Raw genomic sequence first — 14443 nt, forward strand, 5'->3', positions numbered from 1 at the left:
CGAACTATTGAATATTATTATGAAGAGGAAGAGAACAAACGGTGATGATCCATCCATAACATAAGGTGCGTTTTCACCAGACTATGTTGGATTCTAGTATGTTGGATTCAGGCTGGATGTAACATTGGTTGGTGACTGTCACTCAAAGCGCTTTGCGAGTATGGGCGGAGCCCAGCCCAAAACAGCTTGAAATCTTGAAGTGAAAAAAGCTGCTTTAGAGTACTTGATTAGAAATGCAAAACAATGATTTCTTTAAAAAAAAATACTTACAGATGTGTTCCATAGACTCACAGGAATTGTGTAAAATTGCCCAAATAGTGAAAGGAATAGCAAAACATGGGACCTTTAAAGTTAAATAAAGTTTGAAAATGCAACAACATTTTTGTCAGTAAGCTACTTATGTATTTTTTGTTATAAAGAAACGCCCACATAAGCAGTAGCCTTACATTTTTAAAGCTGACGATTTGTTACATCCCTACAGGATATATATATATATATATATATATATATATATATATATATATATATATATATATATATATATATATATATATATATATATATATATATAATATATATATATACAGTATATAGTGTATTGAGTAAAATACCAGTACAGTATATGACATGTGCAGTTACACAGGACACCAGTACAGACAGCACTGTACTCTTGTGACAAAACCACACATGTAGAAGTGACTTGTTTACAATAAACACAGGTTTATTATCAAGAGTATAATAGAGCGACCCAACGGTGCCACCGGCCTAGTATTCCCAGAAGGAAGTGAGCTCTGATTCAGGATTGGAGGAGGCTAGGGTGAATAGACATAGGGAGGTTGGTGAAGGTGGGTGAATGGGGGAGTGTAGACAGAACATGGGCATTGGCAGACAATAGGCTGTCTGTGGGGGGGGGAATCACAGAGGAGGATAGGAGGAGAACATCTTTCAAGCCGTAACATGGATTGCAGACGTACAGACTGCATCGAGAAGCCTCTTTCTCAACTATTTGAGAAAGTTGGATGGGTGGTCGGCTCCTATCCTGTCTATTTCTTTGTCATCCCAGTGATCGTTTCTGCATTTCTGGGAGGAGGCTTTTATTTCCTTGAAGACCGAGAGGACTACAACATCGAACGGCAATTCACACCGACGAACGGACCCTCTAAGAAAGCAAGAGACTTTGTCAAAGAGAACTTTCCAAATGACGAGTCTGCGTTTTCAAGCCAGAGGCTGTACACAGAGGTCAACTATGCATCGATCATTGCGGTCTCTAATGATGATGTAAATATACTAACAAAAGCAGCCTTTGAAGGCATCATTAAACTGAACGATAAAGTAAATGATATCTCGGTTGTTGTGGACCAGAAGCGGTTTACATTCAGCAATCTGTGTGCAAAGGCCAATGGGGTTTGCTTGTCAAATGACTTATTGGACATTATCAACTCTGACGCAAGCAACATTGAGCACATCAACATCACATTTCCTTTGCATATGACGGCATCCAAGCCAATATTTTTGGGTTCTTCTGTGGGTGGTGTTGAGAAAGATGTCAAAGGCCAGATCTACTTTGCCAGGGCTGTAAAGCTCATGTACTTCCTGGAAGACTGTGACGAGGCAGATGTTTGGCTCAGAGAATTCCACAGAATCCTTCTAGGTGAGGAGGGAAACGGAAATATTAAGGTACGTCTCAGAAATGAGAATGTTTCAAGATCTAAGATTCTGAACAGAGTCCAAATGATTCTTACTGACGTGTTTATCATGTGTATGTACCATTAGGTATCCCACTATACCTCACGGTCGATGCAAGAGGAGATGGAGAAGCACACCACTGATGGAATCCCATTGTTTTCTATCACGTATGCTTTGGTCATCTCCTTCTCCATCCTATCCTGCTGGAGGTGAGTGAGAAGCACATCCCGGGTCAACGTTTAGCTTTTATAACGGCCAGGTGAGGGTTGAGATATTCCACACTTAGGTGTGAGTGCATATGCAAAGATAAAATCATGCATGCTTAGATTTTGTGAAACTCTGTTGTGTATGTATGTTTGTATGTTTTTATGTACATTATGTATGTATGTAAGTATCTATATATATGTATGTACTATGTACAGGTATGTAGGCCTACATGAGGTATGGGGACATGTTTATATGGCTCTAAGGTTTTGTTGTTTGTTTTGGATATTTTAGATTCAATGTTTCTATAGACACTTTATCACTTTTTAAAACCTGTGACTTATTAAGATTGTAGGTCGGAAATGATGGAATAGATTTACCAACAAAAAAGGTGTTTAGCCTGCTCATACCTTAAAAGCATGGGGCAGCACGAATAACTTGGCTCTGCTAATGTATCGTGCTTCCATTCAAACAGACGGCAACAAACATGAAGTCAAGTCTCACTCGCGTGATACTTCCTCTACATACTCTGGCAATACCTGGCCAGGGTACTCCTGGGTCCTAGTGCCCCCAAGTTACACTATATGTTATGTGTGCACATTTATTTTATATGTTAATAAAATTGCATTTATCTATAGTCCTAATTCTGTCACTGTTTGATGTCACAAAGAAGTATGTATCCGAAAGCTGTCTACAACATTTGTAACAGGTGATGAAAAAGTAAACAAATAATTAACTGTATTAGACATTTGTTAACACTTTGTATGCCACTCACGGCTATTCTCGGGTTTACGCCCCGACCGTTGAATGCCACGCCCCGAGTATTCTCAGATCTGAAAAAAGCGCCCCCTATCGTCTCCCAGATGGTAAATCACCCTTTTGGAATGGACTCAATGAAAGTGAATGGGAGAACGGATTTTTGACTCCAAATTTTACTTCTCACTGATGCAGCCGGGGTCTACCAGAGTTCATTCTGGAGCCTCTGAGCCGTGCGGATCATGTGTTCTACTGTATCACGTTGGATCAATACACTTATCGATTTTTTAGAATGGTGATCAGGAATTGGAATATACCATTTGGATACCATCTGATGTCAGGTAAGGAATCTATGTTATCAGTGTTAGGATAATCAGACTAGTTTTCACAGAGATATAAGCGTTTATGTGATATGTGATATGGGTGTTTTGACTGTAAAAGCCATGAGGAAATAAGACCAGCGGTTATCAGCGTGCGGCATGAGCGTGCGTGCGCACACATACTAGCGTTTATTTGAAAACGATTCATAAATAGGCCGACAAATGACAACGTTCTGGAATATTCCAGTAAAAGGCGATTATCATAGGCATGTGTGGTTTTTTCCGCGAAAACTGGTGGTTTTCAAAATGCTATCAAACGGAAATGAAGCGATAAAAAACCAATCTGCCTTGCCAATGTTGACTGGAAAATTATTCTTTGATAAGCGACGGGCAGATTAGACACATAGCCATAATTTAAAACATAGATTAGGCGATATTAACGTTAACATTGGCCGTGGACCGTGGCATTCAAGGGGGTAAAAAGGAAAACACGGCGTGGCTAATGATTGTTAATGATGAAGAGGCTTCACTTTAGATTTGGGCACACAATAGCATCTGCAATGATTTATATATGTTTTATGAATGTCTTAACAAATCATTTGTTGAACATGAACAAATAAATGGAGGTACAGTATAGTAGTTTTTTCATATACATTTTTCAAAGCATCTACAAATGTGTTACTACACATTAAACAACATTATTTAATGATGAACAAATCAAGTACAAACAATGTTGATGATGAGTTATAAATAATGTAGAACTAAATTTGTAAATGTTATAAATTATTTTTATTTACGAATGTATATAAATGGTTTGTTCATGATTAGTTCATAATCTATACAAATACCTTATAAAGGTCTTATGAGGTCTTGTGTTGACATACAGTATCAGGTAACCTGGCAAACAGTGTTTGGAAAAAGCTCTCATTGTCCAAATTGGGGCCATATGTTACGATATGATAAAGTGGTGGTAGAACCCAAGGCAGCAGGAAATAATAAGCAGGGAGATGAGGCAGGAATCGACGGTCACAGTTCAAAGCGTTTATTTTGGCAACTTCCAAAAGTACATATGAGAATAACAATAGGCACAGCCGTGCTGACACTGACTACAAAACAAACCTAACCAGAAAACGGACATAACACACAAAATAAAAGATGACAAAATAGAAACTAATATACACTTACTTTTAGACAGAGCAACACTACAAAGACGACGTTTGATACAGACAGCACAGGAACAACGACGTTTGATACAGACAGCACAGGAACAGGTAACAGGAAGGAATGTCTCCACACCCAGGTGAGGGCAACCCACACATAAATAACGATAGGTTATGACTATAACCAAGTTCTGTTAATTAGGGGTGACGCTTGGCATCACTCATGCACTCCCTCGCGTACGTGCACGCGCACTGAATAAATTCCACAAATGTACCTTTAATACCAGTATTAGTCTGACCACACCCCTCATCAGCTTACCTTCATAAGCAGGTGTGTGGTCACCTGCTCTCCTCCTACCCAAGCTTTCACCACAAGGTGAGGTCAAGGGCTGCAGCGGCGTCGGATGCCAAGCGTCACCCCTAATTAACAGAACTTGGTTATAGTCATAACCTATCGTTCTGTATCATTAAGGGGTTCCGCTTGGCATCACTCATGCACAAAGGGAGGCCAAGCGGAGCCACTGGCCGACAAATACACCCCGCTGAAGGCCCCCCACAACCAACAGAACAGGGAGGGCCGAGCCCCCCCGACCCCCCCTAATGGAGGGCACCCCCCCTATTAGAGGTTTACCGGGAGGGCGACGGACCCGACCGTGCGAAGAGGCACTCAAGCAACTCAACGCACAGGGTGTGCAGACCGTGGCTTGACCCCACGACTACACACACGCACAACCCGCATGCCACCCGGGAACGAACGGAGGAAACAACCTCGTTACTGCCCCCAGAATCACGGGGTCAAGGGCAAACCCAACCCCGTGGCAAGGCCGTAGCAGCGGAGCGCGAAGGAAGACCCAGACCCACCAAAGGGACTGGACCCCCTGGAAAGGGGGCCCGGAGAAGTCCATGATGCCAGCATCAAGACCCCACCAGGTGGGCACGCAGTGCCCCGCCCCCCACATCGCCAGCGTATTCGGACAAAGGCCCCTCAGCCGAGCGGGCCCCGTCCTCCCCGATAGTACACTGCCTGGCACACTGACCCTGCAACAGGCAGTCAGCATGGCCGTAAGCACACAAAAAAGGTAGGCAAGCGCACAGAGGAAAACCAGGCAACAGGCTGTGAACCCTAGCCCGGAGACTGCGGACGAGACAGGCGCCAGAAAGGACAGCTGAACACAGCCGCCCCGGAGGAAGGGGCGTATGCTGGCGTAGTTGCATGACCAAGGCTCCATCTAAAAAAAACCCACCCAGAGGGGTCGAGGCAGAGAAGGCTGACACGATTGGCAGACGTCATGAACGTGCAGGGGCACCCTCAAAACCGGTTAACCCGGGAGTTGACACCGCAGCAATACACCAGAGAACCAACCACCCAGGTGTTACCCCATGCGGTGGTTGGTCCCATAACCCCTCAGGAAAAAACCCCAAACACACCTGCGCTGCCGCAGCCCGTGTTCTAGTTTCCAACAGGGTTATCCCGGGCCTACAGGTCAACGAAACAGTACCTCGGACCGGGCCCGGTGATACGGGGAGCACAGGGTCCCCCGAGGAGGTCAAGACCACCCCAACAGGCCCCTCTTCGCCATGCGTAAGAGAAGAGCGTAAGAATGGAAAACCAGCCCCAGCACCGTACTTGGTATTCCCAGGAGGTCACCCAACCAAGTACTAACCAAGACCAACCTGTATGGCGGCCGAGATCCGACGAGATCGGACGCGTACAGGCTGGCACAGCCGTAAGCCATTACGACAGAGTAGAATACAATGTACCCAACAAGGGTTCCATAGCGCCCAACCCTGCGACACCCGGACCGACCTAGCATTTTTCCCCCTGAAAAAACCCCAAGTCCCTCAGGGTACCAGAACAGCAGATCTGCATCCCCGGCGGACAACGGGTTCAACTGATCCGGACCAGCGCGACCAGAACCAGTCCCGTGCCCTAACCACGCCGACATGCCAACTCCAGGAGAAGGGGCAGATATGCGTGTTGATCTTAAACATAAAAAGAAGGCGCCACTCAGACGTTCCGGTGCGAACTGCGCCCGGCAGCCCACCCCCAGGGCGTGAGACCCTTCCACATATGTACAGATCCATTCCGTCATCATCCCCTGATATGAACGAGAACCCGTCGACAACCACACAGGGCGTCGGAAGAGGAAAAACCCCCATCCCGATTGCTTTATAAAAACGCTGTTTTAACCCCAAGCAATCAAGGCGCGCCAGTCAGTTACCTAATGTCCAACAGAACATCCTGAGTTAGCACTATGTGTGCGTTGGGCATATCCACATCAATAATAGGCTATTTAGACCATCTTATTGAATCCCCAAGATGCCCAGGGGAACGACAAGAGGGCGGGATGCAACCAACTCCATGAATGAATGAATGAAAACTTTAACCAACAGTTTGCAGAAAGGGTACAACATAGTACGGCTCAAAACACACAATCGGTAAGGGGAGGCAGACCTGAGAAAGACGTTAGTCTTGTTTCCATCAGGGGCCCCCATTTCCAATCCATCTAGACACATCCAACTCTTTATAATAATAAAGAAGAAGCATCACCCGTATGAACCCCGTTTTCACATGATTTTACATCCAGTCACTCTTCTTTAATCAGAGAGTAAAGACTAGACCCTCCCAGAAAACCTTCCCACACGAGTGGTAGTCATGAGAAAGACATGTAAACCGTGAGTCACGTGACCAACTGACTCAGGTTTACATAAATCGAGCGCAGCAGACCCGTGAGCCCTACGCTCTAACTCGACACCTTAAGACACCGCAACTCATGGAAGGCGTCGCCATAGCAACACCGCTATGACGGGGGGAAATGCTGCCTTTTTGACTCCTCTCTGTAATAGGAGTTGGCAGGATAACCCCCCTGCCAAGACGTCTCACCGGCTCGGCCCTGACTGGCTCAGCAGAAGAGATAAAAATCCCCTAAACCAATCAAGTGGGAAGGAGGGGTTTATTCGACACCCCCTCACAAAAAACCCTTCGTTCCCTACACACAGAAAACAACCGTAGCCATTTTGAAAACCTCCGGTAGAATGCTAATGTATAGCGTAAGCTAATACAATGCCCGCTACCCACAAAATGTGAACAGGATTTACAACAAAAACAAGTCGCATGTGTGTGAATCCTACACCTGTTGACTATGTCGTACATAGCAAAAAACGCTGACCGAGAGTAACGGCTAGGCCGTGGAACGTGCGTGTACGAGTATTACTGCAACTAAACAACACAGCATTGTGAGACACATATACTTAGTTCAAGCAATGGAATAACACCAGTTTCTACCTGCATGTGGAGCATCAAGCTAATAGAACCTATTACTGAGTGTATGTTGCAGACTTAGCTTAACCTCGTAACACAACACGACTCATCTCACAACGTAAAAGTGCAGATTCATATTTACACAACCCCACCATATGAATTGTTGAAGAAACACACAGTTTGTTCGGCCAAAACATAGTCCCCCTTATGTCGGGGAACTTCTTTATTTATAATGTTTTAAGGCACAAAATCATAGAGGGGCCGGGGAGGGTGTAAAAGAGAGGGGACACAGAGGGGAAAAGTCACTCTCAGCGGCGTCTGCCACCTCGCGCCGCTCGAGTCTTGCCACCCCGAGGAGCCCCGGAGGGACGGTAGGTTACTGTCTGCTGGTCACGACGTTCCCTACCGTCTCCTCCGACCGTGGATGGGCCGGCGGTAGCAGAAGCGCCGTCTCTTCTCCTGGCCTTCTTGGAAGGGCCAGCAGCGGCGGCGGAGGCAGTGGTAGGGGCGACGGAGACAGCTCGACGTCGCAGAAGCCTTCTGACTCCACCGGCAAGGACGGGAGGTGGAAAATGGGGTTGGAGGATGGATCTCTCCTCTGCCATCTCTCTGCATGTTGAGGTTATCAACCGCAGGGCCTTCCCGAACAGACCAGCGTCGGAGAGGGCGGCCGTCAGAAGAGGGGCTCTCTTCCGTTCCGGCACACGGGCCTGCTCCAGCCAAAGATGACGCTGGCCCAGGGTAGCCAGGGCGCGCACTTTCCCCATGGCTATGGCCAGCACCTGGGAAAGGTGCAGGACAGCTCCTGCCACCTGGGTGATCTGATCGCATTTGACCTCGTTCAGATCCGTGCCGCCCGTCATAATCCCTGATACAAATCTAGCCAGGTGGGCGATGTTAGACGCCGCAGCCAGCAATTGTGTACCAGCGATGAATGACTGGTCACCCCAATAAGCCAATCGCCTAGCCGATTTCGTCGCAAATCCTCCGGCTCCAAAACAACCGACCGTTCACCAACGGACGATTCCCTGGAACCAGAAGAACCAGAGTCGAGATCAGGCCATCGCCGGAGCGACGGCACCAACTCCTCGGCTCTTCGGAGAGGCAAACTATCCATCGGCTGTCTCCTGGGCTGGGTCGGCAACCATGAAAGTGGCAACAGCCCAGCACCAGAATGCACGACGGAGGCGGGAATGGAGAACCGCTGGTGAAGAGTAGGTCTAGCGGGTCTACTCTCCGCAGAATACATTATGACCCAAACTTTTTCTTTACAACAGATATGAGAGAAGAAAAAATTAAGCACAATGTAGACTTGTCACAACTCTTTTCAACTAATCAACACGTCAAGTGGGGTACTACCGAGGCACTTCCTTGTGGTGAAAGCGAGAAGGAGGAGAGCAGGTGACCACACACCTGCTTATGAAGGTAAGCTGATGAGGGCTGTGGTCAGACTAATACTGGTATTAAAGGTACATTTGTGGAATTTATTCAGTGCGCGTGCACGTACGCGAGGGAGTGCATGAGTGATGCCAAGCGGAACCCCTTAATGATACAGAACAACCCTAATTACTAATTGCCCCCAGCTGGGGAGAGACAGGCACAGAACAAAACAACACACTACCAATAATCAATACACCAACAACACTACACAGGGAAACCAAATCACACCAGGGTGGGGAAGTTCAACAACAACAACATACACAGTGACATCCCATTAATCATTCCATTAATTAACATAAGCATGTGAGTTATGACGTGTAGCAACAGTGTCTGAACCAACTGGCTCGTCTGGCCACAAGAGGGAGGTAGAGGACCAGGTAGGCGACCATTGTTAGGCAGAGAGCCAATGTTAGGTGGAGGGCACTGCCCAATGTTAGGTGGAGGGCACTGCCCAATGTTACCATCCTGCCCAGTCCAGCCAGGACCGGGCCTAGGAACGTGACAGCCATATAGGTTAGCCATAAATACTGGTACTGTATGTCATACAGCCATCCTATAACTATCACATATCTCCCGCCAGGATCTGAGATATCGGAATAAACAACATTGACATATTTATGCATTAGAATGGCTACTCCCCTAGATTTCCTTTGAAACGATGAATGATAAACCTGACCAACCCATATTCTCTTACATTTTATATGATCCGTTCCCTTTAAGTGGGTCACTTGAAGGAAGGCAATGTTAGCACCAAGATGTTGAATATGATGGATCACCTTACTACATTTGATTGGTTGATTTAGGCCTCTGCAATTCCAGCTGTAAAACCTAAGTACACCTCCCAACCGCCGTGCTGATCTAGGTTGGGTCATAACACAGGCAAAATAATGAGTAGATGTGTGGAAACCTGTGCTGGGTACAAAACAAATGAAGAACACAGATAACAATAAAATAACACTGCAATAGGGCGACCAAGCCAAGTACACAGAAGTAAAAAATAAAAATAGGAGACACAGACAACATTACACCCCCTTCCCTCCTCCCCCCTCCCCCCTCACGCAGAAGCATCTACCGCTGAGATACGCGTGTAACCCGTATAAATATAGGTCTTCAAAAAAAACAAGTTGTAAAACTGTTTAGAATGACCATAAGGTTGAGACACTACTCACTTCTTGTATGAGAGCATATCACACTGTGATTGCACGCTACAATAACCAAATAATAAAGATATAACCCCTTATTCAGGAGATTCTGCGGCCACAACTTTCTTAATACCACCCTCTGATCCGACCTTATTGTTCTAGGTTGGATAATGTGAGGAACAAGGTGTGGGTGGCTGCCATAGGTGTTCTCTCTGCTGCCTTGGCAGTCGTGTCCTCGTTTGGCTTGATGTTCTACATCGGGACTCCATTTGGAATCACTGTGGTAAACTCTCCCTTCCTGATACTTGGTAAGATGACCTCATAATGCTGAGTATATACTGTATATATATCTATAAGATGACCTCATAATGCTGTAAGATGACATCATAATGCTGTATACTGTATATCTATCCTTTTTACATATCTGTAGATTCTATTTCTTCAACTCTGTATATACATCTGATTAGCACTATACTCAGTACTAGTACTAATTTATATATTTTATACCCAGTTTAATCTCCTGTAGGCCTACATTGTATATTACTGTTGCACGTTACTGCTACATTTGCACTCTGGTTGGAGGCCAAACCTATTTCCACTGTACTGTAATTGTGCTGTATAATGACAATACGTTTTAATCTAATCTAATCTAATCTAAAAGGCTTTGTCTACTCCAGCCTTTTTCTTTTTGACTGACTACTCAACTAGCATATCCAAAACAAAAGGCAGATTGTCCCCGACTGTGGGCGACAGTGGGTCAGGAGGTAGAGCGGTAATTGGAAGGTTCCCGGTTCGATTCCAGCTCCTCCCGGGCAGCGTGGCGAAGTGTCCTTGAACAAGACACTTAACCCCTAATTTCTCCCGATGAGCAGGTTGCCACCTTGCATGGTTGCCTCCGCTGTCTGTGTGTGAAAGATTGTAAAGCACTTTGGATAATGCACCATTTGGATAATGCACCATTTACCATTTATAATGAAGCTACTCAACCATTACCTATTCCCAGGGATTGGTGTTGACGACATGTTCATCATGGTCTCCAACTGGCAGCAAACTAACGTCAACGATCCAGTGCCAGTGCGGATGTCTCGCACCTACAAAGAGGCCGCCATGTCCATCACCATCACCACCCTGACCGATGTCATCGGGTTCTACATCGGTCTCATGTCTGACTTTCCTTCTGTGAGGTATTTCTGTCTGTACACCAGCACCTCCATCCTGTTCTGCTACGTGTACAACATCACCTTCTTCGGAGCCTTCATGGCTTTAAATGGAAGGAGAGAAGCCGGCAACCGGCACTGGTTGACCTGCGTGAGGATTCCATCTGAAAACCCCCCCGCCAGCTCCAAAGGTTACGGCATGTGCTGTGTGGGAGGGGACTACGATAGAGACACTGGAACAGAGAAAGAACAACCGTTCAAGGGTTTCTTTAAGAACTATTATGGTCCGTTAATGACAAAACCGTGGGTCAAAGCTATTGTCATTTTAATGTATGCATGCTATTTAGCTGGAGGTATCTACGGATGTTTCCATGTACAGCAGGGCACTGACCTTAAAGATTTAGCAGCCGATGATTCCTATGTCATGCCGTACTATAACAATGATAGGCAGTACTTTTCTAATTATGGTCCCAATGTGATGGTCGTTGTGACCGAGGCATTCCCGTACTGGAATGAGAGCCAGCGCTCTGAACTAAAGTCCTGCATGGAAGACTTTAAGAAGCTGCCGCTCGTAGATGGGGATTTATATACGTCCTGGTTGGACTCTCATGAAACATACGGAAAAACCGCCAATCTCAATCTAAACGATGCCACCGTTTTCACGGCAAGTCTTTCCTCGTTTTTTAACGTGGCACCTGACGTCAAGCAAGACGTGAACATAACAGGCGGTGCCATCCATGCTTCTCGCTTCTTCATTCAGACCATTCATATCGCCAACGTCAGTATGGAAGTAGAAATGGTCAACGTTCTCAAAGACACAGCCGAGAAATGTAGCGTCGTCCCTTTAATGGTTTACCACCCAGTCTTCATCTATTATGACCAGTATGCCATTATCGTAAGTAGCACTGTCCAGAACATCGGATTCACTGCCGCTGTTATGCTGGTCATCTCTTTCCTGCTGATTCCAAACCCCCTCTGCTCCGTGTGGGTGACCTTCTCCATCGGTTCCGTCATCATGGGCGTCATTGGCTTCATGACGCTCTGGGACGTCAACCTGGATTCCATATCTATGATCATTCTGGTCGTTTGCATCGGCTTCACTGTGGACTTCTCGGCTCATATATCCTACAGCTTTGTGTCAGCAGAGCAACCGAGCGGTGATGAGAAACTCGTCCATGCTCTCTCCATGTTAGGCTACCCCATGATGCAAGGGGCCGGGTCGACCATTGTAGGCGTCGTGGTGTTGGCGTTCTCCAAGAATCACATCTTCAGGACATTTTTTAAGATCATGTTTTTAGTTATGATTTTTGGGCTGGTCCACGGTCTCATGTTTATCCCAGTAGTTCTGACTTTGTTTACATGTACCTCAGAAACACGCAAGTATAATGTGAACTAATGGTCTGTGTATTTTATGTCTGTTTTAGTGCTGTGAAGCACTTTGGGCTGCAATTCTGAAAGGTGCTATACAAATAACGTTTATTATTATTATTATTATTATTATTATTATTATTATTATTATTATTATTATTATTATTATTATTATTATTATTATTATTATCATTACTGTTTGATAGCATTACAGATTCTGTCTTTAAATCTTGGGGGAGATGGCACCCAGATTAAAAATCCATCTTTTAGGAGCAGCTGATCATTGTCCCAACACCTTGCGGAGAGGGGGGGGGGGGGTTACATTTTCTATAGCCCAGTATATCAGCTGCTCTCTAACAGTGGCCAAGTTCAGTGATGTGCTGCAGGGGGAGACCTGAGGTAAGAAGCTGAGCCTTATGCCTTTATGGAGGGGTGGGATGTTTCTCCAATATCCAGCCTGGGGCAGGTGGCATCACAACGGTATAAGGCATGCAAAAATTGAGATGATTTGAATAATTTCATCCCTGTGAATTATTCAACCGAAAAGTGTTACTTTAACCAACTGACTGACTGGTATTTAATACCCAGAGAAAGGCGGTCTCAAACTTCTGATTGTGAGCCAAATTAGCCTCCTGTTGTGCGAGTCATGTTCCACAACATTGCATTGCGTTGCCAAGTGCTTAAAAGACCAGACAGAGGGATGGTGATGATGATGAGGAGGAGGAAGATGCAAAGATATAGGCTGGAAGGCACCTGAGGGAAAGGCTTTAGTTTTTTCTGTCGTTTATTTTGGCTCATGGACACTTTGTTTGGATAATAGCCACAATTACACGTGAATATTAATAATAATAATAATATTAATAATAATAATAATAATAATAATAATAATAATAATAATAATAATAATAATAATAATAATAATAATAATAATAATAATAATAATAATAATAATAATAATAATAATAATAATAATAATAATAATAATAATAATAATAATAATAATAATAATAATAATAATAATAATAATAATAATAATAATACACTTTATCTGTATAGCACCTTTCATACAGAAACTGCAGAAAAAAGACAGGCATAAAATGAGCACATAAAGTGCAGACATATAAAATCACAGTTTTTCACATTAGGATCTAACATCCCAACAACAGGCCACCTTGTTTATGGTTTGATTCAGTTTTAAATAGACAATAATAAAAAGAGTAAGATAAAATAGACAGAGTAAAATAGTGCAATAGTGCAGTGCAATAAAATTGTATAATAGAATAGATTAAAAAATATATATATTTTACAGTGCAATAAAATTGTTCTGGATTACTGTTCAACAGTTCAAAGTCGTCTTTACCTTCTCTGTTTGGTATCCACAGTTTAAAACTTGACAGTCTTCCCTCCTGTTTTATACCCACTTTGACCCTTTGAACCTCCCACTCAGGGCAAACCTCCCTGGCACAGTTCCCTCTCTCAGGGTGCAGTTCTAGGCCTGGGTCCTACACAGTTTTAAAGCCTGACAGTATCTTGTTTGATACCCACACAGTTTAATACCTTACAGTTTTGAACCTGTAATAAAAAGCAATAGACAGAGTAAAATAATACTGTGCAATAAAATAGTAGAATAGAATAGATAGTAAAATTATGCAATAGAATGGACAGAGTAAAATAGTGCTACAGTACAATCAACAGCGGAGTGTATTAGAAGGCTATGGTGAAGAGGTACGTTTTTAGCTTATTTTTGAAAATATTAAGAGATCTAGCTTCCCTAATGTCCTCCATAGGTAATGTGTTCGAATTTGCAATGTAGCTTGGTCCTGTTCCATTTAGTGATTTGTATATAAGGAGGAGGACCTTGAAATCAATTCTAAATGTTACCGGAAGCCAGTGTAGGTTAGCTAATACTGGACTGAATAATGCAAGCTTTGCCGTCATCTTATTGCCT

The 14443-nt window shown here is 44.4% G+C and overlaps 2 protein-coding genes across 2 annotated transcripts in view; one reads left to right on the top strand and one right to left on the bottom strand.

Annotated features, from left to right (window-relative positions):
- Positions 1–14443, bottom strand: part of LOC311225733 (CD109 antigen-like) — a gene marked incomplete at its 3' end in the record, with an annotated part of 122226 nt that overhangs the window by 62385 nt on the left and 45398 nt on the right. The window lies entirely within an intron of this gene.
- On the top strand, positions 852–13370 carry LOC311226222 (patched domain-containing protein 3-like). Its single transcript, XM_084311611.1, has 4 exons — positions 852–1677; positions 1774–1895; positions 10133–10278; positions 10974–13370. Exons 1-4 carry the CDS (start codon positions 958–960, stop codon positions 12521–12523), a joined length of 2538 nt encoding a protein of 845 aa, XP_084167737.1. The 5' UTR covers positions 852–957; the 3' UTR covers positions 12524–13370.

Source organism: Notolepis coatsorum (assembly GCF_963971535.1).
Source record: "Notolepis coatsorum genome assembly, chromosome: 3".
In the NCBI taxonomy this organism is placed as follows: Eukaryota; Metazoa; Chordata; class Actinopteri; order Aulopiformes; family Paralepididae; genus Notolepis; species Notolepis coatsorum.

Coding starts and splice junctions, on each gene's coding strand:
- LOC311226222 (XM_084311611.1), top strand. CDS start 958: ATGGATTGCAGACGTACAGACTGCATCGAGAAGCCTCTTTCTCAACTA. Junction 1,678..1,773: donor AGGGAAACGGAAATATTAAG/GTACGTCTCAGA, acceptor ATGTACCATTAG/GTATCCCACTATACCTCACG. Junction 1,896..10,132: donor TCCATCCTATCCTGCTGGAG/GTGAGTGAGAAG, acceptor TTATTGTTCTAG/GTTGGATAATGTGAGGAACA.